We start from the raw sequence: 27,449 nt of genomic DNA on the forward strand, positions 1-27,449 counted from the left end.
GAAAGGCAAAAATACAGATGACCCCTATATACTTGTGGTGCTGGCAAGTGGTTTCCAAGGAGATCGGCAGCCCCTGGAGCTCGGAGACCAGGAAGGGGACACCCGGCCAGTGGAAGGCATGAGGAATGGGAGGCAGAAGGGAGAACTCAGATCACCCAGCTTGTTTTCTAGGCAAAGGCCCCAGGAGAGAGAAAACCAAAATGTTGTGAAAACATATTTCTTCCCTAAATTTCATCCTGGTAGAATTACTGGCCAGTAATTACCTAGCAAATTAGAGCATCTACCAGGACCCCAATTGGATACCTGAGGACATAATTGGTCCCTAATTAGAAAAAGTTGTCAAATGGGAACAATTATCTCTGTTCTGTGTTTCATTTTCTCCTCTTTGCCAGCCTAATTCCTCTGCTCCCCCTTCCCATCTGGCCTCCCTGCTATCGTACTTCTGGCCAAGAGGCAGGAAGGCATCCCCTCTGTGCCCACCCCTAGCACCAGCCCATGGGGGTAGCACTAGCGGCCACCCTGTGTTCCCAGTGTTCTCCCCACCTTGTTTTCCAAGGGTCTGTTTACTCGTCTCCTCTCCCACTAAACTGTAGGTTCTCTGCAGGCAATGATTTGTCTTTCTTTAACTCCCTGTCTCCAGACCTAGCCCAGGGCCAGGCTTCTAGAAAATGCTTAGAAAGGATTGTTGAAATGCGGTGATGACCATGGGCCCCAGAGGGATGGTGCCGAGTGTCTCCTTCCAAGCACAGCTAGAAGCTTGTTGCCTGACCCTCACTTAGCCTGTCCTAGCCCAGAACCGCCACCCTGCCCACATCCGGCGGAGGAAGCTTGGCAGGAGGGGTGATCTTAGCCTGCATCCTACATTCTGCATCGTTCCAAAGTTGGAGACAATACTTCCAGGTTGAGGAATCAGGAAAAGCTGCATGGAGCAGCTGGTGTTTGGTTTGGGAATTCAGAGTTACAAGGCGAAGCCAACAGAAGCCATCACAGAAGGCCAGAGGTGGGCAGCTCAGGCAGGTGAGGGAGCTGGGCTGGTGTGATTATTGAAGTCCTTGAGGGAGGTAGGAAGAAGGAGAAAAGGAAGGCAGGAAGGGAGGGAGGGAGGAAGGAGGCTGAGGGGTGCGATAAAGCTTGAAAGACCACCAAGGAGTGTGGGCTTCCCATAAGCAATGGGGAACAATCCAGCAAAGACATTCCTGGAAGTTGAAGCTACAGTCGGTGCTCATGACAAAATCAGGAGGAGACCAAGGGTGGTGAAAGGTGATGAGAGGTGGTGGAAGGAGGGAAAGGAAGGGCACGAGAAAAAATGGGGGTGATGCCAAATGGCTCCAATGAGACAGTGAAGACAGAAGGGGATGAGAAATAGATCCAACCAAAGGCCCCATCTTTTGCCTTAGCAATTTCATGTCTAGAAGTTTACCCTAAAGAAATTATTCAAGCTGTGCTTGAGGTGTTATGTTCAAGGTCTGGTGGTCCTGAAGATCTCATGTCCATCACAGTATTTATAATAGTAGAAAGGGTGAGGGAAACACTATGCTAAATGAAAGAAGACCATGTACTGAACAATCTCATTTTTTATGAAATGTCCAGAACAAGCATATCTGTAGAGGCAGAAAGCCAATTAGTGGTGGTCAGGGAGGGACTACTAATGGATCCAGGGTTACGTTTTGGGGTGATGAAAATGTGCTAAAATTAGATGATGATGATGATGATGATGATGATGATCATACAACCCTATCAATATACGAAAAATCATTGCATTGTTCATTTAAAATGAGTGAACTTTATGTTTGTAAATTATAATATCTCAATAAAGCTGTTAAAAGTTTGAAACAGGGCAGGAGGGAAGGGTTCAGGACTGGGGGATTCTGTGCACCCCGAGAGAAGGCGGTGGAGAGCTCTGGCCCTCAGCTCTGATGCCACCCATTCAGAGGAGAAGGGACCCCTGTGTAAAGGGTGTGTAACAAGGTGAGTGGAGGGGGGACCAGGAAGCCTTGCAACCAGCTGGCTGGATGCTGACGGGTGAAAGGGAGACCTGCGGAGCACGACACTCCAAACACAACTGTTCTTCCAAGTGCCCTCATGTGGACACACAGATAGGGCCCCACTGTCCAGCATGGCACAGACGCAGCTCTATCTGCAGCCTCCAGTCTGTAGGAGGGTAACCAGTGTTGTTCTATATCCAGCCACCAGGCCAGGTCGTGGTTGACTAACAGGGGTGAGGGTCAGAGGAGAAAGAAATAAGAAGGAAGCAGTGGATGGAAGGTTCTGGAAAGGGGGGGTGGGGGCAGGAGTTTAACCAGAGATATTGTCCAACCCTGCCCAACCCTCTCCAGCTTTTGGTTCATCTCCAGGGCTGAGAGCCAGGGAATCCCGAAGGAAGCCATGTTGGGGTTGGGGGGGCAGGGAAGTGGGGAGCAGAGAAAGGAAGAAGAAGGAAACACTTCATCACCTTCTTTGTGTTCAGCGTGCTTTGGGTCACCATGTGCACGACTCCAGGCCTGTTCAGTCGGCAGATGCTCACTGAGCACTTACTCCATGCCGGGCACCAGGGATAGAGCAGCAAAGTCCCTGCGTGCATGGAATTTCCATTCTCTAATTGGGAGACAGGCCACGAGCAAAAGAGTAAATAAATATACAGGCAGTCAGATGGGGATATTTGCCCCGAGGGAACAGGGACAGGGAGTGTGGGGGTGACATTCCATACAGGGTGATCACAGGCTCTCTGATATCTGAGCAGAGACCTGAATGAGTGAGGGCATGAGCCTCACAGATATTGGGGGACAGGGAAGCATTAGCAAGGGCAAAGCCTCCAGGATCAGGCTGGGTTGCTTGTGGGCTGTGCATTCGCTTTCTCAGGCTTAGGTTTTCAGAGCAGGTCCCAGAATCGGGTGGTCCTGGGGTTTAATCCCAGATCTGTAGGTTAACTGGCTGCGTGACCTTGACTGACTTACTTAACCCCTCTGGGTCCTGGTTTCCTCATTCTCCTCAAGGGGGAGCAGCTGAAGCTACCCTAAAACAGGTGTGGAGAAGGAGTGCAGTGCCTTAAGGGCCCGCTTCCATAGAAGCTGTGCAGAGGTGTCATCACTCTGGGGTGACCACACACTGGTAGTGAGGGAGAGCCTCACAGGACCCCCAAATCTCCATGATCAGAACCAGTGGGGACAAGTCATTGATCCCAGAACTGAAGGAGGTGCAAGAGGAAGTGGGGCTCCCCTTCATACCCTCTTTGCATCCACCTCTCCCCATCCCCACCTTCCATTCCGGAAGCTTCCAGCATGAGGGTCTTTCAGGCTTCTCCAAAGAGGGGACTAATTAAGCCTTAATTGACACAGCACTAATTAGCTTCTTAATTACATGGAACCACATGATTAGCCATACAGCAGACACTAATTGTTCATTAGGAAGCAGCCTCCCCTCTCCCCTCCCCTTCTCTAGGATCTACCAGTTAAGACACCTAAGGGGCCTCTGGTGGGCAGCAGCCCCAGCCCCCAGCCTCGGCCTGAGCCCATTCTGGTGCTAGAAGGGTCAGCTGGAATAGGTCACACTGCCCTGGCCTGAAGTCAGGTGCCCTCTCTGATAATAATATAAATAACACCAACTTCTACCATTTTGAGCACCTTAGATTCAAGACCCTGCAGCATTTCTTCTTTAAAACCCCTGGCCCATATCAGGGCAGAAGTGTGTTCTGGGGACCCCAGGGCAGGCCCAGCTTAGACAGTGAGAAGCAGGAACAGCATTCATGAAACGCCCACCTTGTCCTACCAGAGGTGTGGACAGGAAGGGGAGTGACACCATGTGTGGATGTAGTGACCACACATCTTGCTTCTAGAACAATCTATTTTCACCTGATGCCCTGATGTCACTAACAGTGACTTCTTCCATTCTCAGAGTGCCCCAATTTAGACAATAAATGATGTGACCCCACAGCAGACACCCCTTCCCCTGCCTGCCATGGGCCAGGTGCAGCACATACTAGCCAAGAGGCGGGGTTGGGTTGTGGCCACAAAACAGGGAAAACCAAGTGTGGGGATGTGGGCGAGAACTCCCCCAAGCTTTCACCACTAGAAAGGGGAGGTGTTGTGATGCTAACCCACATGGCTGGGCAGGAGGGGATACTCAGCAGCTCACACCCCTTCTCCTCCTGCCCCCGCCATGCTCCTCCCATGCTCCTCCTGGTTGGCAAGGGGGTGCCATGAAAGAAGGGCCTGGTGGGATGAGGAGGGGCAGACATTACTTATGGGGGAGTGTGGCTCCAAGTTGAAACTCTGGTGGGTGGGGTTGGGGCATGGGATACAGGATACTGGGATACAGGGAAAGTATAAGCAGAGGCATGGCTGAGGGACCTGTGTTGTGGGAACAGCACCTCGGTGTCTGCAGTCAAGGCTGCCTATTGGGGGCGGAGGTTGGACAGTTGACAAGCGGATTGGGAGCAGGTAAGAGAGAGGAACCTACAGAGGCCAGGGAACAGGGACATAAGCCAATTAGCCAAAGAACTGCCCAACCAGAGGCGGCATATTCCATTATCCATTTCCTGCCACCTGCCTGAAGATCTGAGATAGACGGTGGCAGAGTCCCAAAGCGCTTGAACCGAGACCCTCCGAGAGGCTGGGCACTTACGTTGGCTATGATCTCTTCAAGCTGGTGAGTAGATTTGCTTGTCAGGCCTGGGACACTGGACATGAGGCCAAAAGGGATATGGTGGCCCGTTCGAGGAGAGTCTTGGGCACCCTGATCAGTGGCTTATTTCTTGTTGAAGAGTCCTGGAGAACCAGCGCCTAGGTCATGACGATGTTGGTGTTGGGGCGGGATGGGCAGATTCGCTCACGGCCCCTTGTCACCTCTTCAAATCCCAGCCAGACCTGGTCTCCAGGGCCAAGGTGGTCCGATGATATCCCCTTCCCTCTCTGGGTCTTAGGAGAGGGAGAGGGTGAAGATGCCCAGCGCTGCCCCCATCTTAGCATGCTGTGGGCAGTGTCAGCCACCCACACCCCCACCAGGTCCCTGGTGTCACTGCAAGAGACACGGCAAGTAGGTCACAACGTTCCTCCAGATGCTCACCGGCTTCTCATTATCTGGAAACTGTTACAGTGTGTCAAGGAAAGCCCTCTGGGGTGTTTTCCCATCTGTTGCTCTATTTCTGACACATACTGCTCCCCACCTGGAATTCCTGTGCCCTCTGCTCCTCTTACCTAAGCCTTCCTGTCCTTGGACAAGGTACCAAGTGTCCCTGTGCCTTTTTCTCCTTATGCATAATGTGGACATGACAGACCCACCTCCTGGGGGTCACAGAGGACTCTCAGGGTTAATTGATACAGAGTACTTAGGGCAGGGCCCGGCACCAAGAAGGGGCTCAATAAACAGTGGCTACAGTTCTTTTTCAAGGCCCAGCCTCAATCTCTCTTCCTCCAAGAAGCCCTCCCTGACCACCCCAGCCTTAGGCGGGCACTCCGTCTTGTGCCTTCGCTGCCCACTCCTCAGGGCTTGTCCTTTGTCATCACTATACACATTGCCTCCACACTTCCTGGGGCTTCCTGTGTGCCGAGCAGTAAGTGCTCTATGTCTGTTCACTCTTTTAACCCTCACAACAACCCTATGTGGTAGGCACACAATCATATTCCCCATTTTACACATGTGAAACACAGGTAAGTTAAGTAACCTGCCCAAGGTCACACAGCAAGTCAAGTGAGGCCAAAGGCCCAAGCAGTCAGAGTCTGTGTTGTTTCCTTCTACTGGGATCTTCACTTGATAAGTGTTTGGGAGGGGGCGGTGGGCAGGATCTACACATGACAAGTACCCAGATGCTTCTATGGAGTTTTCAGTAGGTATACTGGGGGGAGGCCCTACACCAGGGCTCTGCGTGTATGTTCATTGTGTGTGCATAGTGCGCATGCAGAGATGTGTCCAAAGGTTGCCCGTTGCGTGCACGGAGAGCCTAGACACCATGTGTTTGGAGTGTGAGCCCTGCACACTGTGTGTATGTGCGCACCCAGGGTGTGTTTCTGCAGGGGGTCGTGGGAGGGGACATCTCACCCCTTTGTGTGGCTGTCCTTCTGCCTCAACAACAATTAAATACTGCAGAGTGATGTGGAATAGCACTTATCTTCTCTGGAAACTGAGATGCTAGAGCCTGGAGTGGTTTCATGGCTACTGTGCTGTGTGTGTGTGTGTGTGTGTGTGTGTGTGTGTGTGGAGTGTGAACTTTATGTGATCTAAGCACGTACGCACGTGGACATCTGCCTGTATGTGCAGAATACACCTGTGTATACATGTGTCAGCAGTGCACCAGCAAAGGTTTGCACGGTGCGCTCGGCAGGTGCCTTTGGGTACCCAGAAGAGATACAGGAGCTGAGTGTGCAAGAGGCGTGTACGTGTGTGGGCATGTGAGCACCTTTGTGCACGGAGACGCACAAGTGCAAGCATGCGCAAGAGGAAACGTGGACGGTGCCAAGATGGCAAAGCAGGACGGGCTGAACCGGCGCCGCCTCTGCGCCAGCCCGCCGCTGCGTGATCTGGCACCTGGTGCTCCATCTCCCAAAGCTCAGTTTCTGAATCACAGAGAGAGAATAGAACACCTGTCTCCAAGGGGGCCGGGAGCATTGGAGATGACGGGAGGGTGGCACAGCAGGCGCTGGATGCGGGCACACTGTTGGAGGGCGTGTTTGTGTGCATGTGTACGTGTGTGTCCTGGGGATGGGTCCGTGTGCATCCACAGAGAGTGGAGTGGATGTGGGCGAGCATCACGGCGAGCCTGCGTGTCAATGAGTGCTGTGTGCACATGGGGGAGGGAGCGGGGAGAGTGGATGGGGGTGCACAGTGGTGCTTGACCGTGTGTGCCATGTTACACGCTGGAGGAGCATGCAGGGGCTGTGCCCAGGGCCCCTCGGTCCAGGTGGGGCTGGAGATGAGGGGCTCGGCTGGGCCCAGGGTGGTATCTCTGGCTGTCAGGCCCGCGGGGGGTGGGGGGCAGCCCCCCTGACGGTGATCGAACCCCGCTCTCCCACCAGGCCTGCCAAAATACAGCGAGACAGGGTGTAATTACCGGCACTTACCTCGGCCATTACCCCCCTCGCCGCTGCTCGTGACACACGACCCGTCAGCTCCACGTTGGCACCATTAAGGGGCCTCATTAGCATCCCGGCTCAGAAGCAAAATTACCCTCACTGCTCATTTCAAGATGTCATCAATTTTAATTTAGGGCCCAAAGATAGTACAATGGGAAGGCCCTCCCCAGCCCGCTGCACACGGAAACGGGGGAGAGGGTGGGGGAGGGGCCGCGGGGCAGCCAGGGCTGGGGGGTGGGGCACGGGCTGGAAGTGCCAGGGAAGGAGGGGGCCCGAGGCTGAGCCGGGAGGGGAGGAAAGCGCTGGTGTCTGCCTGCGCGGGAAGGCCTGAGGCTGGGACCTAGGGTGGGGTGGGGGGCGCAGATTGGGAGGGAAAAGGAATCCAAGGCACCACCAGGGCAGGGCAGGGCCCCCACCCACCCCGCAGGGCGAGGGCCATCTGAGGCTGAGATGCGGGAGCAGCATGGGGGTGAGCTTCTGGGCACTTCCTTTCAGCTGTTTCTTTACCCCCACAGCAGCCTCGGCAGGTGTATCTTGCAATCCCCTGTTACAGGAGAGGAAACTGAGGCATAGGGACCTCCCGCCTCCATGGCCTAGGGGAGCCTGTTTGGCCTTTGGGATGGTCTCCAGTCAGCATGACAGGGCAGGTGGGTGGACGGCAGGGGGTCCTCTCACTCTGTGCCCCCGTGTCTGGAACGCCCCCTCCCTCTCCTTGTCAGCCTGGTCCTCAGACTCAGCTTGATGTCACCTCTCCCTTTCTTTAAACCTCTAGCTGAATCCTCCCTATGGTTCCTGTGTCTGTCTCCCTGCCCCCAATGCCCCAGAGACTGACTTCGAAACAACAAGGGCTGTCCCTTGGCTACCCAAACAACACCAGCATCCCGCTGGGGGGGGGGGGGGGCGCTCAAAGTGGGTGCTGAGTGACTAAAAGACCAATGAGCATCTGGGGCTTAAGACAGGGTTGGGGGGGCTTGTGAAGGGCTATCTCAGCCTATCTATAATGGCACAAGAGCAGGAGTGCCACAAAGGTTAGGTGCATGAATGAATGATTGATCACATGAATGAATGACCCAGCAGGTGGAAAGTGCCTTTCCCTGGGCACTTTCAGGTCCCTCCAGGGACAGTTTTTTTTTTTTTTAAGATTTTATTTATTCATGAGAGACACACAAGAGAGAGGCAGAGATACAGGCAGAGGGAGAAGCGGGCTCCCTGCAGGGATGCGGGACTCGATCCCGGGACCCCAGAATCACGCCCTGAGCTGAAGGCAGATGCTCAACCACTGAGCCCCCCAGCTGCCCCCCTTCAGGGACAGTAATTGAGCTATTCCTTCACCAAGCCTGGTAGTGACTTGACTTATCAGCACTCGTGGGGCATTTTCATTGTACCAGCAGAGCCTGGGCACAGCCACACCCTTGAAGAGCCTCTTTCCGGAGGGGAATTCACAGGCAGCTCCATGGGTCTCTGGCCAGTGGAGATTTTCCAGAAGGCATTATTTGGGAGGTTGGAGGAGGCAGTCCTCTCATTATTTCCAGCCAGCTCTGCCACCCTGGTCTGTTTTAACTCATAGAAGGCCTTCGGGCAAGATTTCAAGTCCCGTGGGCCTCGGTTTCTCCAAGTGGAGAGGAGGAGGCCACAAGGCACGCCTCAGCTCTTCCAGCGACAACGCGGCCGGAGGAGGGCCGGGCCTGCGGACACAGGCTGAGGGGAAAGGACACTGCCAATCACCGCGCCCGCCCTCGTCGGGACTGGACACTGGACGGGTCCTGCCTGCCTCCCCCGCTGCCCACCAGCCCCTCCAGCTCCCTGGCCGCCCGGAGGTGAGAGGAGTGTGCAGGGCCCCATCCTGAGCCCCGAGACAGGGTCCTCGCTGGCGGCGGGCGCTGCTCCCCGGCCTCACAGAAGACGGATCGCTCCCTTAATCACTCTGGAAAAGAACCCCAAGCCGATATAATATTATAATTAATTAATTCACTAAAAAGGTATTAAATTTCTCTCCCCCCTGTGGATATTATCTGAATTCATTGACCTTTAGAAAAATCACCCTCTAATTGTAACCAGGTCCAAAAGCATTTGCAGCCCGTCCCTTTTACATTAATAATATCTTCCCGGACTCGGCTCTGGCTGCTTAAATATTGTATAAATTCCACTGCCCCCCTTGGAAAAGAGAGAGTGAAGAAAAAAGATGAGGCTAAAGGAGCGGGGAAAGGGAATGGGGGCCCGGGCCCTGAGAAGTGGGGGCCCCAGCAGGTGAGGGGCAGGAGGGGCCTCCCAGGGACTTTTTCTAGCTGTTGTAGCTGATATGCTGGGTGGCTGGGAGGGGCTGGGAAGGGGAGTGGGCCCTGAAATGGGGCAGGGGGCATGGGTTTGGAGCAGGAGTGTTACACTTGGGGGTTGTTTTTTATAAGGGCCTATGTGTGGGTGTAGGGGGAGATCCAGAGTGTGTATGGACGCTCAGCCAAGTCAGTTCTCCAAACAGTGAAGGAACAATCTCAATTTAAAGGAGCAGTGGGTGACGGAAATCCCAAAGAGGACATTCTGGTCCAGGCTTCACTCCAGTACCAGCTTCCCAGACAGCCCCATCCTAGGGATGCTGGAGCAGGCCTCGGAAGAGACACATGGTTGGATGTCCAGAGCTCCCTGACACTGAGGATGGAGGTACTAAGGAGCAGAGAGCCAGTGCCCCCCTCCCCAGCCCGGCTTCAGCAGGGCCCACATCCACGCCTGGCCACCTGTCCAAATGACCCGAAGGGGACATCTTTGCGGGAGGCAGGGGTGGAAAGCTGCCTTCCAGTGTGTATGTATCAGCGAGTGTGTCCGTGTCTATCTCAGCCTGTGGGACTCAGATCCCAACACCCTCACAGTACAAGGGGGTGAGAAGCTGGCAGCTGGTGGGGACAGGCAGACAGACACAGGAAGTGGAGCTGAGGGCGGCATGAGGATCCTTACGTCCAGCACCTTGCCTCTTGCTTTGGGACCCCACATGGGACCTGCAGCTGTGACAGCGTCTTATCCTTCCCCTACCTAGCTTGGACCCCTTTCCCAGACCCCAATCCCTTTTTACACTTTTACTTGTTCTCAAGGCCTGGGGGGGGGGCTTCTACCATGAAATGGGGGGGTTGGAAGGATGTGTCTGTGTTTTCACAGCAGCCCACTTACCCCCTCTACCTTTTAAAGAAATAACTTCCCCCTCGTGGACTTGACATCTGGGAGGGTGTTGTCTACCAATAAAAATCCTCAGTGAAGAAAGCATTCCCCTCTTATTGAATTAGAGATGTTCAGGGGCAGCTAAGCGGCTGGGTGTGTGTTTTAGGCTCAGGTCATGATCCCAGGTCCTGGGATCGAATCCCGCATTGGGCTCAAGCCCCACGGAACAGGGGAGCCTACTTCTCTCCCTCTGTCTTTTCTGTCTTTCATGAATAAATAAATAAAATCTTCAGAAATAATAATAGAGATGTTCATAACCACCAGTCCGGAGCTGAGGGCCTGACTCCATCTCAGCCACAAGCTAAGGGCCATGCAGCCCAGTCTCAGATACGCGAACACTTGCTGGTGGCTTGTGGACATGCACCTGCCAGGGTGCACAGGGGTTGCACCTGTGCCGGCCTTAACCAAATCCCCAAACCCGCAGGACTGGCAGGGCCCCCAGGCTGACCGCCCGGAATGTGCAGTGGCGCTGAGACGCCACTATCCCCCCGCTAGAGGGCGCGCGCTGCGGCCTGGCCCTGGCCCTGTGGCGCCCCCTTGTGGGCAGAACTTCTCACACCCTTCATCGGCCCAAAGGAGGGTCCAGGCCCTGCTTCCCAGGCTGCAAGTGGTGGCGGGGCTGATGGGCCTCGGGGACAGGAAGCCAGCAGGCAGGTGGCTGGGGAATACAGCGGTCTTGATGGGTCGCACGAGGAAGCAGAAGGGCGGCTCTCCACTCCACTGCCTGGATCCCCAGGATGAAGGAGAACAAAACAGGATGGGAGAGTTCCCAATTTTGCCTGAAGGACTGGACTTGGGAGTTGCCAGCCCCTCCCGCTCCAGGGTCCACAGGGCCCAAGCCTGGGCCCATCGGCTCCCTCCCAGTGAGAGGCCAGGGCTTGCCCCAGGAGGGGCTGAGTGCGTGTGTGGCGGGGGTGTCCCAAGGAGGGACTGTGGGGCAGGGGGAGATGCCACTGCTCCTGGGCTGGCTCCAACTCCGCAAGGTCATCCGCGGCTCCATCTGACCTTGAGATTAATCCCGCAGCCTCTGCCGGGCCAGCCACCATGGGCACCCACACACCCGGCTCCCTTCCCTTCTCTCCCCTCACACGTTAATTGCTCCAATGTTGATTTGATCTCCAGTTCTGCACTGAGGAAATTGCCCTCTTAGCCATTTTCATCCTGGGATTCTTAATTTTTTTTAAATTAGGCCCCTTCGGCCTCTTAGGGCCCCGTGAGGGGAAAACCATTTTGGTCTCTGCCTGAAGACTGTGGGAAGAGTTGGAAGAGAACCAGACCCTGTCCTCCCTCCCGCAAGACCCCTGGGACTCAAGAGACTGCCACTCTGCCCCTCTCCGCCCCAAGCCTACCTCCCCATCCTGGGTGAGGTCATAAAATCCCAGGTCTCAGAGCAGAGGCGCATGGGGATTATCCTGGGGTTGGGGAACAGAGCCCAGAGAGAGGAAAGGATTTGCAGGCCTCACTGCCAGACAGTGCCAGAGCAGGGGAATGGGGCCCTCATCCTTGCATCTACCCAGAATCTGGTACTCCTGCCTCCCCCAAATTAGTTCAGTTGAGGTCCTCTTTCCCCAAGCCCAGAGGACTCAGCTCCTCAGTGCCTAGAGGGCCTGTCCTGCTAGGGACGTCAAAGAGCAGAGGCGGCCAGCCCTGCCTCCACAGAGCTGCCTGCCCCACCTTCTTTCTCCAGCAGCTGTCAGCCCACCCAGGGAGGGAGAAAATTCAGGAGAGGCCACCACTAAAACAGGCATTCAGGACCAGGAGAAATATGCACCCCCCACCCCGAGCCAGGGGTGCCCCAAAGCAGCCTCTAAGAACGGAAGACTTGGCTTCTGAGCAACGGGGTCCCCCACACCACCCAGCGCAGCTGTCTCAGACCACAGCTGGAGGTGTGGAACCGGCGTGGCTGCAGCGCCATCTTGTGGCCAGGAGGAGGGACAGTGACCCCCCTCAAGTACCCAAGGCCCCCAAGTCAGGCACATCCCCAGCTTGCCTTGAGGCAAGTCTGGGAGGTGGGGGGACCCAGTGACGGGCTTGCTCCTTCCTCTCTGTATCCCCCTACCCAGAGCCCCATCAAGGGTTTTTGAATTCCAAATCCGTAACAGTGTGCACTGGGTCAAACCCTCCCCTGTGTGTCAGCCCCAGACCACACCAAGGAGACTGGACAAGCGGGTACAAAGCACAGTGTTTACTAAAGGCACAAAGTGGGGAGCCTGGAGGGAGCTGCTTTTCCAGCAGTGACCCCGTGCTCTAACAGGAACCCGGCGCCCCCTCTTCCGGCCGCCCCCGCCCTCATACCACCTGGTAGAGAGCTGTTAGCACCAAAGGGGGGTGGGGGTGCCAGGCTGGAGGACAGACTTGTTGCCATCTGAGTCCCAGAAAGGCAGGCCTGGGCACCCCCTGGACCAGTCGCTGCCTCGGAGAAGGAACTTCCTGAACCCCCTGCTCTGGCGCGTCCTCCTTCACCAGCAGGGGTGGGGATCAGACCCAGAAGACAGAACCCTCCCAGGACCTCTTCTTACCTCTAGCACCCCTGTCCCCTCCCTTCCCCTCATGGCTTCACCTCCAGGAGCTGGGCCGAAGGGCTCTTCTCCCCCAGCCCCTTCGGGAGGACTATCCCCGGGGAGTCCCGATCCCCACAGGCTGCCAAGCAGGCACTAAGTCCAGACAGGGGGCCAACAGGAAGGAGTGAGGCAGGGCAGTTGGCTACTTCACACACAAGTGCAGCCCGAAGGTGGGGAGGGACGTGGCCCCAGCCCCGGCCCGGCAGGGCAGCGGCAGTCAGGGTCACAGCACGTCGCCTTCCTCCATGCTGAAGCTGCTCCGACGGCTACTGGCCTTGGAGGCCTCGGGGGACATGGTGGAGAAGAGAGGGTCAGAGGCCAGGGGTAGCAGGGAGTCGTCCAGAAGCATGAGGTCCAGATCCTTCTTGGACAAGTTAGGGAACGGGGAGCCATGCTCGGGCCCCAGAGGCTCGGGGTAGCCTGGGGGCCCTTCATCGCCCCCGCCCCCAAAGCTCAGGCTGTGGCTGAAGTCCAGGTGGTGGAATGGGGACGGTGGCTGAGGTGGCTGGGCTGGCAGGGGCAGCGGGGCCTGGGGAGGCACCACCGGCAGGGGCTCGGGATCCGGGACCTCGGGCTCCAACAGCAGGGCCTCCCCGGGGCCCTCATCACTAGGCAGCTCCTGCTTCACCACCTGCTGGGCCAGCTCAGCCATATTCACGCCTGATGGGGAGGTGGTGGGGAGGCCATGCACTCGAGCCTGCATCTCCAACTCCTGCAAGGTGGGGCAGAGAGGGCTGGGGCGCACACCCACGGGCACCAGCTGCCCTTGCCCCTCCCCTTGCGGCACCCCCCGGACCACAAACTGGCTCAGCTGGAAGCAAGTATAGGGTAGTTCCAGAGTCTAGACCAGTGTTTTTTCAAACTACAAGTCACAACTCATTAGTGGCTTGTGAAACCACTGTAGTGAGTCTTGACCAGCTCACTCTCTATTTTTTTCTTCTTAAATTGAAATAGACTTGCCTAGACCGGACCAGAATAGAAATGATCAGAATGCACTGCCTCTATTAAGAAGGAGGGTTCTTTCATGAAACTTTGATTTTTCACTTTGAGTGTGGCTATGTGTGCTGGATTGTAATGTCAATTGTACTATCTCCTCTGAGAAATGGATGAATCAGAAGGCTGCCATCCACCCGTCCTTCATAGAGACGACCAGCCTCAGATCCAAAGAAGGCAGAGACCCCGAGCACAGCCAGGACTACAACCTTGGGCTCCAGGTGGTAGGCAGGAGTCTCCCAAGCCTTGTTTGTCTCCAATGGTGAGACTGGGCAGTCGGCCACTTTCCGGATCTCTGCCTCCCTCCCCACCTCCCACCCTCGCAGTAGGTTCACACTTTCCCATCCCCTGAGGTGAGGTGTAGGCCTATACTTGCACTGATCAGGGAAATGTGAGCAGAAGCCACAGGTGTCACCTTAAGAGCTACGCATGGCTTTAAGAGCCCACTCTAGATGGGCCTGTCACTTGGCCTGGGTCCCAAAATGAGGGCCTCACAGAACCCAACTGCTAGCTGGTATCTGTTGCTTAAAGTTGCTGGGGTTTGGCTGTTAGCCAACCAACCCGTCCTCCCTCTTTGTGGGCAATCATCTCCTTTCCCCCAATGTCAGAGGTGTAAGCACTGCCCCTGAGGTCAAGAGCCAGGCTGGGGTGGGGAGGCAGAGCTACCCAACCAGTCCAAGTGTGGGGGCCAGACCTGGATGCGGAGCAGGAGCTGCTTGTTGGTCATCTCCAGGCGCCGAGAGTGGCTCTCAAGCTCCCGGGACTTCTGCAGATCCTTCTGCATCCTCCGGATATAATCAACAGAGGCTTTGAGGATGGTGCCCTTGTTCCAGCGAACGTCCCTGCAGGCCAGACAGCGTCAGGAGCAGCCATGTATTTGCCAAGTGCTCCGCAGGTGGAAGCAAAACCCTGCTTTCATTCCAGAAGTCTATGCTGCACATCCCAACTTTGCCCGCAAACCCCAGACACGAACAACTCCCATCTGTGGAGGAGGACAGGCTCCATCTGCACAGAACGGACCCCCCTATGCCAGGTGACTTTGCTGCCACTACCCACCTCACTAACCCCATGGAAGCAAATAATTCAGAGCAGCCTCCTTCCCTAGGCCTTCCATTCCTGCCACCAGAACCCATCATATGTGTCCCCCACTCTCACTCCTCATGGCTCTGAACATCCCTCTGTGGTAGTCCCAGGCCCTTGCCATAGGTTCCTAGCATGACTCCTCCTCCAGGAAGCCCCGGCCCCAGCCTCACTTCCGGGATTTTGCTCATCTGTCTCAAGCTGTTCTGATTTGGGTGGAGGGATCTTCTTTCCCCTAATAGATGATAAGCTTTTAGAAGGTAGTACCCAACCACAGGATTCTCTCCTCAGCCCTCTGGCAACCAGCGCAGGCCCAGGTCCGGTGCAGGAAATACAGGTGAGTCACCTGCCAACACTCCCACCCCCCACAGCCCCGACCCTTCCCTCTTCCCTCCCGGAAACCACTCACAGGTCATTGGCCTTGGGGATCAGCATGCCCAGCTCCTTGATGCGGTCATTGATGTTGAACCTCCGCCTCCTTTCAACTAGAGGTAACAAGTCCCAGAGGGAGCAATTAGAAGGATGAGGACCCCTGTGGGGGAGAAGGGGCCCAGCCCAGGGAGGGATGCCTCGGCCCTTCTGGGAAGTAATGGGGGACTCACGGAAGGGGACTGTTATGGGAATGCGGGGCCAGAACAACCAAGGGGCCCTTAGAGGCAGAGTCACCTGGTCAGCTGGTAGCACAGCAAAGTAGCCAGGGGTAGCCGCGCCCGGCCACAGGGCTAGGACTCCTTCCCTACAGGCAACGATCTGATCCGATATGATAAACCCATTCATTCTGAAGTGTTGGGGATTCTGTGAATATTGCTCCCCCCCACCCCCTCCTAAAGAGGGGCTGAGGGCAGAGGGCAGTGCTGAACCCCCCAAGTCCCACCCATGGAGGATGTAAGATCTCGAGTAGGGAAGCCTTCCTAGAACCCAACCAGGTCAGTTGGCTTTTTTTTTTTTTTTAAGTAAACTATCCCCGCCAACCTTGGAGCTCAGGTCAGAGAGGCTTTCTAGGCAGCCCAGATGAGAGCAAGGACAAGGGAGGCAGGGAGAAAGTGCCAGCGGGACTCACTTAGGTTGTGATTGTCTTTCTTCTGCCGCTCCTTGGCCAGGGCCCGGCTCTCAGCGTCTGGAGGTTGGGGGAGAAGGAGAGAGGAGCTGGGAGGGAGGGAGGAGAAAAGGGAGGATTTGGGAGTGGGGAGCACCATGAGACAGGGAGGTGGTACCTGTAAGCTCTCGCTTCTGGGTCAGGTCAGCAGGGCAGGAGCTGCTGGTGACGCCCACCAGGGAGGCTGTGACCTGAGGGTCACCACTGTACACGTTCAGGTGGCTGCTAGACAGGGGCAACTGTGGGGTGAGGCGGGGAGAGGGACGCGGTGAGCACCCCCTCTCCATGGGCCCATCATCCGAGGAAAGCCACTCCCAGGGACACCGAGGGGAAGCTGCACTGATGTCCCCCAGGGTCCTGCTTTCAGTTCTAAGGGGTCCACAGCCAGCACGAGGATGTCAAAATCCACCCTGGGCCTCTCCACCCAGCAGCTCCACAGGAAAGTCTGTAGGCTTGGGAGCTCAATAAGGTGTGGCTCCTGCCCTCTGGGAGCAACCAACCAGCCTAGTGGCTGGAAGCCCTGCGGAGTGATTGCACCAGGCCTCAGCCCTGAGGGTGACAGATGAGGGGATTAAGTCCCAGGCATTAGGAAGCCCAGGGGAGAAACACCTAATCTTATTCTGGAGTTTCTGGAAGGTTTCTGGAGGGTGTGGTATTTGAATTGGGCCCTGAGCAGAGAGGTGAAAAAACAAGACAGGCAGGGGGACAGCTGAGCAAAGATGCGGGGCAGGACAGAGCTGGACAGAGCTGGCTGTCACTGGCAGAAGCTCATGCTGCAGAAGCCGACAGTGTGATGTGAGCAGGCTGGGAGATGCCACCAGGCCCTGGGCTTCCAGATTGAACTTGCAAAGAGCCTGGCATGTTGTAATGGGCTGCCGGTGGGGGGTTAAGCAGAAGCCTGGCAGGGAGAGATTTGAGCTCAGAAATGGTCACCCCAGCTCCTGCCACAGGAACACGCCAAGCAATCACAGGGCCAGAAGCCTAGTGGTACACGGGCATCCTACCAGATACATGGAAAGTGCTAGAGGGACCAAATACTTGTGCCTTCTGGACCTCTGCCCCTCCCCAGCCTTTGGTGCTCTGCTGGTAGCAGGTTTCAGACCCAACTGGCCCTGACCAGTCCCAGCTGAGCCATGGGGCAACGTTGCCAGGGCAGTGGGGCTTAGGGACTGATTTTTTGACTTCCTACTGCAAGATTTGGGGGCTTCCCCTCAGGGGTAGGAGCTGGGGCCACAGTCAGGGTAGTAGGCTCAGTCTCAAGTGGCAGATGTGAGCAGCTGAGGTTTACGGCCTTCCAAAAAGGGGCAGGGACACCTGCTCCGTGTGAGTATCTATCAGCCTATGCAGGGCTAGTTCCCATTTCCTGCCCTATCTAACCTTCCCATAATCCTGTGGCTAGATGGCATCACCCCCATTTTGCTGCTGGGAACACTGAGGTTCAGAACAATTAAGGGACTCACCAAGGCCAGAAGCTAGGCCTCTCTAGTCTAAGGCTGGCTCCTTCCCATCAGCTACCTCACCTCTGCCTGGGAGGCCCAGAGAGCATTCACACTGCCAGGAGGCTGCTGGAGGGAGGGGACAGAGCCAGCCCCCCAGCACTTGTCCCTTGCGGTGAGGGACACAGGCCTGTCCCCCCTGGGTCCTAGGCTTTTTAGAGGAGGGAAGCCCTCCCAGAAGAATTCATCAGCTCAAGGCCACCTACTTCCCTCCAGGAATGCTTTCCCTGCCTCCCCTCTGCTGAGGCCCAGCACCACTACCTCCTCCCCTTCCCCTAGCCACCCCTCCCCCAGGAAGCCTTCCCCAACTGCCCAGCCACCACTCCACACTGAAGCCCCATCATGCACGCAGCCTGAGCACGCCTCAGTGGATTCATAATTCTGCTCGGCCTTGGGCTTTGTCACAGAGGTGACTCTCATCTCTTCAGCAACATGGCTCTGCCCAGATGAGGCCCCTGTCTCTGGTACCTTCCAGGCTCAGAGCCACTATAGAACCTCTCCCTCCTCCCTCTGACATGCCCACTCCACCCTGGCCAGCAATACCGTGTTGGGCATCTGAGTTTCAGGATTGATGAAGCCCAGGACATCATCCAGACACATAATGTTGTCAATGACGTCAAACTGAAAGAGAGAAAAGTCCATCTGGGGAGGGCCTGCTAGGAGAAAAGCACGGAGAAAGGGCCCTGGGACAGACACTGACCTGAAGGGACCTTGGAGCCCACGTCACCTAACCTGCTAATCTCCGGGGGAAAGGAAAAAGGTCCAGAGAGAGTGCGAGTTGTCCAGGTCCCACAGGCCCAAGGCCAAGGCTCTTCTCCAGAAGCCAAGATGCCCAAGAAGATTGCTTTATATACTTTATCTCTGGACATGGCTGTGCAGGTGTGCTGGGCTTTCCTCTAGGACTCTCTCGTTCTCCTAGCAGAGCTTTCAAAAGTAGGGATGAGGCTTTTCCCATGAGACTGGGGCTCCCTGAGGGCAGGGCTGTGTCTCCCCTCAGACTGGGGCTCCCTGGGGACAGGGCTGTGTCTCCCCTCAGACTGGGGCTCCCTGGGGACAGGGCTGTGTCTCCCCTCAGACTGGAGCTCCCTGGGGACAGGGCTGTGTCTCCCCTTAGACTGGGGCTCCCTGAGAACAGGGCTGTGTCTCCCTCAGACTGGGAGGTAACTGTACCAGCAGCACCTTGCCTCTGCCGTCAGACTAGGAACCGCAGGAGCACAGCACCCAGCAGCCGCTCTGCTCACGGCCGCCACCGGCCACCCCTCACTTACCTCCCTCTCGGGGTTGGAGCCAATGTGCAGCATGGCCATGGGGCTGTTGGGAGCACTGTTGCCGGCGGAGGAGGACATCACATGTCCAGCCCGCACCCCTGGGGAGGCAGCAGGCAGGGGCTTCGGGGAGCCCTGCGCAGGGCTGATGTGGGCGGCAAACTTGTTCCCGTAGGTCTCGGACAGGTACTCTCGCACCTTCTGGTCCCGGGACTGCTGCAGGTGGTAGGAGGTGGGGTTCTCCAGGTAGGACTGCACCTGGGGCGGGGGGAGAAGGCAAGGGTTCTAGGGCTCCTAGAAGCAGGGCAGGCGGGGACAGGCTTTGCTTTAGGCCAGGCCCTACCTTCAGGACCTCCCCGGGCACTGGTGGCGGAGACTGGAAGTGGACGGGGGTGTTGATGGCCGGGGTGGGCGGCCCGCCCAGCTGCTGCTGCTGCTGCTGCTGCTGCATGTAATGCATGACAGCCTGCTGCTGCATGCGCTCCCGCTGCTCCTCCTGCTGCGCCTGCTCCCGCATGAGCTGCATGCGCAGCCCGATGCGCGATGCCATGGCGGCCACTGGCACGGGCTCCCTGCAGGCGAGGGGGGCAGGTGTGTGAGGGGCCAGTCCCCCCTAAAGCACTCAGTCTCAGGGAGGGGGCCAGGACTAAGGGATTGCACCCATTGTACAGGACGACAGGCCCAGAAGGGAGAAGGGCCCAAGGTCACCCAACAAGAGGGTGACAGAGGTGAGACTTGAACCCAGGGTTTCTGGTTCCTGGGCCAGAAGCGGAGACCGTCTCTTCTTCGTTAACTGCAGCAGATCAGTCCCAGATAGTTGGAGTCAATCTTGACTCCTTGCTTTCTGTCAGGCCACATGGTGATCCTGGCTGATCTGACCTCAGATACAGCCCTGCCACCACCACCTCCCTGCCATCCATGCCTCCCAACCTGTAGCTTGCCTTATCTGGCTCCCTGAAGGAGCCCCCTAATGTTCAGACTTCTCCTTTCTTGCCCTACAACATTCTACTCGCAACTCAGTAATCAGAGGGATCCTATTAAATCTAAGTCAGATCCTGTCCCTCCCCCTGCTCAGAACTGTCAATGGTTCCCATTTCACTTGGAGTAAAAGCCAAAGTCCTTACCCTAAAAGCCCTCTGTGATCCATCCTCACTGCATGGTCCCCTCTTGACCCCATCTCCCCACACTTTCTCTGTTGTTCCACGTGTTCCAGCCACACCCTCCAGCCTCCTGACACTCCCTTAAACAGGCAAGCTAGCACCTCAGGGCCTTTGCACTTGCTCCTCCCTCAGTCTGGGATGCCCCTCCTACCTGCCTCCCCAACACTCCCTTCTGTGTGTTTCCCCATTACCCTTATCACCATCTTAACTATTATGCATTTTTGCTAAGTTATTTCATTCACGGTCTATCTCTTTCTCACTAGGAATGCAAACTCCCCTGAGGGTAGGCATTTTGTCTGCTGTGCCTTCAGCCTTCAGCCCAGGGCCTGGGACATGGTGGATGTTCTAGGAATGTGTGCAGGGAATGATTACTATTTACACATCAGGTACTGGTGACACAGCAGCAAGCTACCTATATTCACTGAGCTTGGGGAGTTACATTCCAGTGAGTGAGAAAAGCAAGTGCACAGGCCATTACAACCCTGTGCAGAGATGGTCGCTTCAGGGTACCTGGGCCTGCAAGGGTCCATGGAGGGCTCCTGCCACTTTGGATGTCAGCCCTGATCATACATGGGTTTCAGTGGGATGGGGGCCTAAGACCCCCAGGCCTAGTCTAGAAACTGGAGGAAAAGACAGAATGGGGCACCCGGGTGGCTCAGCAGTTTAGCGCCACCTTCAGCCCAGGGCCTGATCCTGGAGGCTGGGGATCCTGTCCCATGGCGGCTCCCTGCATGGGGCCTGCTTCTCCCTCTGCCTGTGTCTCTGCCTCTCTCTCTCTCTCTCTCTCTCTGTCTCTCATGAATAAATAAATAAAATCTTTTCAAAAAAAAAGGGGAAAAGACAGAATGAGTCCCATAGCTGGGCCCCTTCTGTCCCTAGCTCACTGAGGGACGATGGCACATCCCTTCTCTTTGAGCCTCTCTGTCTCCCTATGCACAAAATGAAAGGTGCCTAAGGCTCCTCCCAGCTAAGAGACTCCCTGAGAGGTACAGAGCCCCCAGGATTCTGGGAGAGGGTCCCATCCTGGCAATATTACAAGAGGCCATATGACTTCATGGTTGAGCAAGAATTATGAAACAGGGCAGACATGGGCTTAAATCCCAGCTCTGCCACTTGTTGACTGTGTGACCTATGGCAAGTCACTTAACATCTCTGAGCTTCAGCTTCCTCACTTGTAAACAATTTCTACATCAGAAGCTTGGTGAGCGGGGCAGCTGGATGGCTCAGTGGCTGAAAGTCTGCTTTTGGGTCATGATCCTGGGGTCCTGGGATTGAGTCCTGCATCAGGCTCCCCACAGGGAGCCTGCTTCTCCCTCTGCCTATGTCTCTGCCTCTCTCTGTGTCTCTCATGAATAAATAAATAAAATCTTAAAAAAAAAAAAAGCAGCTTGGTGAGCATGTTAAGTGAAAACAATGTGTCTTGAACAGAGCGTGGCACTTGGTAGGCTGAATGGGTAAGTAAAGGATAAACACGAGTTTGGCAGGGTCAGCTGCTGTACAGACTGAAGGCCAGAGCTGCACCCCAAGATCCTAAGGATGAAACCCAGACCTCTGGGGGGTAGCAAAGGAAAGCAGCATAGCCTAATGCCAGACAGACATCAGACTAAGTCAGCATTAGTGGAAGGTACTGGCAAATATTCAGTGAAAATCAATGGATCATGGAAATAATAATAGTTTGCATCTATTTGAGCATTTACTGTGTGCTGGGCGCTGTTCCAAGCACTTTAACCTCAAACAGCCCCACGAGGCAGTTTTGGTTATTATTCGCCTGTTACAGCTAAAGAGAAACAGAGGCACAGGGAAGTTAAGTACCTGGTGACAGAGACAGAGATGGAACCCACACCAGAGTGGCTCCCCAGCCCATGGGGGCAGTGGATGGGGGACATGCTCTGGACTGCTCTGTCTCCACACAGACCTGGGAAGGGGCTTGTCCCAGTTGCATGTCTGGTGGGCTCAGGACCACCAATGGGGCCCAAGACACCTGACCCCAACCAGGGCTCCCTCTACCACTGCAGCTGCTGCCTTGCAAAGCTGGTCTGCACCATCAACCTCAGAGCTTTGAGCACTCAATGACCCCTACTCACCTTCCTTCCTCCCTTCTCTGCCCCCCAGGTCAGGAATGAGCGAAGGGGCTGCCTCGGCCCCAAGGGTCTCTCTGCCCAGCTCCCAACAGGACAGTCCCCAGGGAGAAAAGAGTAGATGCCCCCACCGCCCCCCTTCTCTGTTTCACACAGCTGTGGCCTCCACCCGGTTCCTCTGCTCCTACAGAGACTTAGCCTGTCTTCACCTCCCCGCCCCCCTCCCACTGCAGCCGTGCAGACCTCATGGGCTCCGACCCCAGCCCACTGCCCTGCAGCTGCGTGCCCTGCACCCCTGCATGCTCACACATGCAGTGCCAGGGAGCCCATCCCTCTGGGAACAATCTGACTTCAGTTGGTCCCCGCTGGGGGGAGAAGCACCGGACCTGGCAGTGCCAGCCAGCACGAGGAGGACCGGGGGGAGAACGAGCCCCTTGTTTCTCTGACAAAGGGCTGGGTGCCCGTCCCAGGCTGAGCCAGAGCTGCCTCTGCCACGGGAGAACCTGGGCTAAGCCCCGCTCGGCCTCCCACTGGCTGTGCCAGCCTCAGTTTGCTCATTTGTAAAACGGAAGCGGGAATCCCTGCCCAGCCACCCCGACCAGGGCTGTGTGAGCCTCCTGGGAGAGGGTATCAGAGAACTGTGACCGGCTGAGGTGTCTGTGCCTTGAGAGGCATTGATAGCCCGAGCCTGTCCGCCGTCCTCTGACAGAGGGTGGCCAGGTGGCACAGCACAGTGAGGCTGCCCCACCCCTCACCCCGCTTGTCAAAGCTGTCACCCCAGCCGCAGAGCTGTTGCTCCCTTCACGTCTCAGCCTCCTCCCCTGGCCCTGCCTGGGGGGCTCTGTGGGATGAGTACAGGGCTAAGGGGGGGGGAATCTGAGGGCAGGTGGGGTGACCCAGGAGAGACCCTGGGTGTGGGGACATTCCCTGCTCAGCCCTCAAGTACACCTGCTCACTCTCAACACCTGAGGGCCATTCCCAGCCTCCCCCAGTGCTCAGTCTGGTCAGGAAGAACTGGAAGGAGGGCCGTCCAAGGACCAAAGTGACCCTTGAGCCCTCCCCACCATCTGACCTCCAGGCCAACTAGGCCTGGCAAGGGTCCACCATTCATGCATTCGGTAACACCAGGAACCTCGAATGCCTACTACGTGCAGACAGCAGGGCTAGGTGTTTCTCTGAAGAACCTTCTCCCCTGCCTCCACCCCTAGGTAACACCCTCCTCCTGAGGGGACAAGGGGATCTAACGCCCCCAAAAATTCCTACCTCTCCCCAGTCCTATAGGAAATGTAGCAGGGACTGAAGTTTCAGCCAAGACCATGGAAACTGACACTACCTGCACCCTCAAAACCCACTACCATCCCCCACCACCCCGCTGTTCACACAGAACCTCCCACCTGACTACCCCCTGCCCTAAGCTGAAGCTGGGTTCCAGCTTAGCTGTGACCAAAACAAGCTTCCCAATCCAACAGGTGCAGTTGAAGCCCTCCCCCACCTCACCCCCCACCCTGCTGTGCCCAAATTGGCTGGGTGGCTTTGGGGAAGCCACTCAACCTCTCTGTGCCTTGGTCTCCCCTTTGGTCAGATGGAACCAATAAGGGCACCTGCCTCTTGGGTTGGTGTGTGGAACTCCCTAGTGTGCCCTCAGGTATCTGAAAACAGACAGATGTTGGGCTCACCTCCAAAGCTGGGCACATCTCTGGTCGGGGCCAGGGCTGGTTTCATGTCAGCCTGTGGAGAGGCCTCCCTCATCAGCCACTTACACCTCAGTATGAACAGGCCCAGAAACAACCTTTCCTGAGGGAAGTTGTGGACGGGGAGGGGAAAGGTAGGGAGAAATCACTGGCCTCCATGAGAGACAGGCAAGGAGAGAGGATCCTCTGAAAGCATCAGAGAGAAAGAAGATCTCAAAGATTGAGCACTGAGTGGGAAAAAAAACTACAGAATGAAATGTACAGCCTAAGCCCATTTAGACAGGAAATGGGTAAACCTAAACCTGTAGAACAGACTAGAAGGATCAGAAGTTTTCTTGAAGGCTTGCCCTGGGTCAGGGCTGGTCTATGTGCTTTCACATATTAACTCATCCACTCTTCACAACGCTACGAGGTGACTACTGTTATTGCCCTCAGTTTCCAGGGGGGAAACTGAGGCATAGAGAACTGAAATAACTTGCCCAAGGTTGCACAGTTGATGAGTAGCAGAATGGACTTAAACCAGGCTGCCCCTCAAACTTCTACTCTGGGCTCTCCCAATACCCCCAACCGTTCGGAGTGGTTACCTATGTTTTAGGGGGGTGGTAAACAGGGGTTCTTATAGTTTCTCATTCTTATTCTTTTTTTAAAAAAGATTTATTTATTTGAGAGGAGAGCGTGCACGTATACATGGGGCGGGGGGTGGGGGTGGGAGGGTGGGGGACAGAAGGTGAGAGAGTATCCCAAGCAGACTCCACAGCAAGCACTGAGCCCAAGACAGGGCTCGATCTCACAACCCTGAGATCATGACTTGAGCCAAAACCAAGAGTGGGATGCTCAACCAACTATGCCATCCAGGTACCCTTCATTCTTACTTTTGAAGCACTTAATTAACTCTTTCAATGTGGATGTGTGCTGCTTATGTGATTTTTTTTAAGGGTGCGGAAGGGCAGAGGGAGAGAGAATCTCAAGCAGGCTCTGTGCTCAGCATAGATGATGTGGGGCTCAATCTCACACACCCTGAGATCATGACAGGAGGCTAAATCAAGAGTAGGCCACTTAACCGACAGAGCCACCCAAGTGCCCAGCATGATTCCTTTAATACAAGGCAAAAAGAAAGGGAGACAGCTTGCAAGGTTTGTGAGGGCCCAACCTGCTTCCAGTCATACCCAAAAGTGGGGTTCCCTCAGTTTCACCTGGAGTCTGGCCCAAGCTTGCCCTCCTCAGTGTGATGATGATTGTTAAGTCAGCTGAGGACCCTGGGTGGGGACACTGAGTGGCCACCAGGGCGTCAGAAGTCACATGCCCATTGGAGGGCCAGGACGCAGGTCTGACTTGGTTGCCACTACAGCCCCAGACATGAGCCTTCAGAGGGAGCACAGTCAAGCAGCACTCTTCAAATTGCTCTTAGCTGAGCCAGGACCCCTCAATTAATTGTGGGGCCTGAACTTCTCTGGATATTTTTCTGTCTTCTAGGTGATTCTTTAAAACTTAGAGCTGGGGGATCCCTGGGTGACTCAGCGGTTTAGCACCTGACTTTGGCCCAGGGCGTGATCCTGGAATCCCAGGATCGAGTCCCACATCGGGCTCCCTGCATGGAGCCTGCTTCTCCCTCTGCCTGTGTCTCTGCCTCTCTCTCTCTCTGTCTCTCATGAATAAATAAATAAAATCTTAAAAAAAAAAAAAAACTTGGAGCTGGAAGGGATACCTGCATGGCTCAGTCAATTAAGTTTCTGCCTCTTGATTTTGGCTCAGGTCTGATGTCGGGAGAGGGGGGTTGGGAGGTCTTGGGATCGAGCCCCGCATCGGGCACCATGCTCAGAGCAGAGTCTGCTTGAGATTTCCTCTCCCTCCCTTTCTGCCCCTCCCCCACTCACTCGTGCTGTCTCTCAAATAAATAAATAAAACCTTAAAAAATAAATAAAAATAAAACTTGGAGCAGGAAGCAAAAAACATATATCCCATGATTCAGCAACTCCATTCCTAAGCATATGCCCAACAGAAAAGCATCCATGTGCTCCTCAGACGACACACACTAGAACATTCATAGCACCACTATGGATAGTGCCCAAGCCAGAAAGCACCAGATGTCCATCCACAGGGAAATGGATAAGAAAGTTGTGGTACATCCACACACTGGAATGCTACTCAGCAGTGACAGTGAACCCTCTATTGCTACCCACAACACAGATGCCTCTTGCAGACAACACTAAGTGAAAGGAGCCACAAAAACGCACACAGCACCATTGATGTACAGAATGTTCAAACAGGCAAAACGAACCTTCTGTTAAAAGTCAGGACCCTGGCGACCCTTGGGGGCAGTGCCTGAGAAGTGGCACAGGACAGCTTGCAGTGGGGGCGTTAGGAATGTTCTGTAATTTGACTCAGGGTGGGTGACACAGGAGTGTCAAGTCTATGAAAATGCGGGCAGGTGCTCGAAAGGTGTACACTTTGCTGTACGTGTGTTATACAATTGTTAAATTTTACATATGAATGAGGGCAGACCTGAAATAATTTAAAAGAAGAACTGAACAAATGGCCCTCACCCCTCTGCCCAAGTGCGGCTCTGACTTTAAAATGCCGTTGGTACCAGGCAACATCAACACACTGCCCCAGGGTAGGGACAGCCTCTTTGGAAAGGCAATCTGGCAATATGTATCGAAGCCTGCGGAAGTCTCCACCAGCCCGAGGAGGCAATCCCACATGCAGCAAAGGCTTTTCTGCAACAAGATGCCCAGCATATTATATAGAGAGAAAAATGAAAAATAATCTCAATGTCCAACAATAGGACGGCTAAACAAATCATGTTGTGTTCCTCCTGGTGGAATGTTATGTTTACAGTTGGCAACCCGGGGATAGATGTCAAGTGACAACACGTAGAATGCAAAATTGTATAGAAGATCTGATCATCATGTATAAATACATGTAGAAAAACCTTTCGGGAGGAAATAGACCCAGACTTTTGATGATGCAATCATGAGTGTAATTTTTCCTTTTTACTCTTTGGAATGTCGTTCTTTTTCTATAATGAAAATGGACATGTTTCTAATCAGAAAAAATAAGTATTTTATACTAATAATTAACACCGATGGTGTACTTACTACATGTGAGGTACGCTTAAAGCACTTTATTTAAATACCACAATTACTTCATGACACGAGTACCAGTACTGCCCCCTCCTTTACACATGAGGAAACAGGCACAGAGAGGTGGTCACATGCCGAGGGTCACACAGCTAATGAGTGGTGAGACTGGTCTCTGGGATTTAGAGTTAGGTCCCTCTCCATCCTGTGTTTGGGGCAGGAGTGGCCACATTTTGTATTAGGGATTCTCACTGAAGAAGCCCCCTACGAATCAAAGGGTTTCGGCGGCCGATCCCTTTCAGCCAGCCTGGGGCCCGGGGCGCCTGGGATGATGGAATGGTCTAGAATCCCCAAATGCAGGCAGAAAAAACTCTGCCCTTCCTCAAAGGGCAGAGATAATTTCCTGTATTCCCAGAAAAACACATGTCTCGTGGCTGAAACAACAAAGGGTACAAGCCCAGCAGCCGGGATGCCTGTTTAAGCCATTTACTACGTTCTGTGCTTCTGTGGTAGGAAGAAGTTTCCTTACTGATTGGGGCTGTTACAAACTACCAGTCGTGTGGCAGCTGCCCAGTGGTGTCAGAAGGGAAATTAAACCAACCACTAAAGGAAGGCCTCCTGAACGGGTCCTGAGGCTCCCAGAGGCAGAGGGAAGGACCCCGTGACCTTCTGGGTAACCTT

At 55.2% G+C, this 27,449-nt stretch overlaps 1 protein-coding gene across 5 annotated transcripts in view; it reads right to left on the reverse strand.

The window, feature by feature from the left end:
• Positions 1-12,438: 12,438 nt before the first annotated feature.
• Positions 12,439-27,449, reverse strand: part of TFEB (transcription factor EB) — a 55,697-nt gene continuing 40,686 nt past the window's right edge. For all 5 annotated transcript variants that reach the window (XM_072731937.1, XM_072731935.1, XM_072731926.1 and 2 more), the window contains 8 exons: positions 19,103-19,331; positions 18,763-19,017; positions 18,038-18,115; positions 16,117-16,237; positions 15,963-16,019; positions 15,312-15,387; positions 14,517-14,664; positions 12,439-13,541 (listed from right to left, as the gene is read on the reverse strand). In XM_072731937.1, the coding sequence (XP_072588038.1) occupies positions 13,053-13,541; positions 14,517-14,664; positions 15,312-15,387; positions 15,963-16,019; positions 16,117-16,237; positions 18,038-18,115; positions 18,763-19,017; positions 19,103-19,309 (1,431 nt within the window). In that variant the 5' untranslated portion in view covers positions 19,310-19,331 and the 3' untranslated portion in view covers positions 12,439-13,052. The remainder of the gene's footprint in view (positions 13,542-14,516; positions 14,665-15,311; positions 15,388-15,962; positions 16,020-16,116; positions 16,238-18,037; positions 18,116-18,762; positions 19,018-19,102; positions 19,332-27,449) is intronic.

Source organism: Vulpes vulpes, chromosome 1, assembly GCF_048418805.1.
Source record: "Vulpes vulpes isolate BD-2025 chromosome 1, VulVul3, whole genome shotgun sequence".
NCBI classification, from domain to species: domain Eukaryota; kingdom Metazoa; phylum Chordata; class Mammalia; order Carnivora; family Canidae; genus Vulpes; species Vulpes vulpes.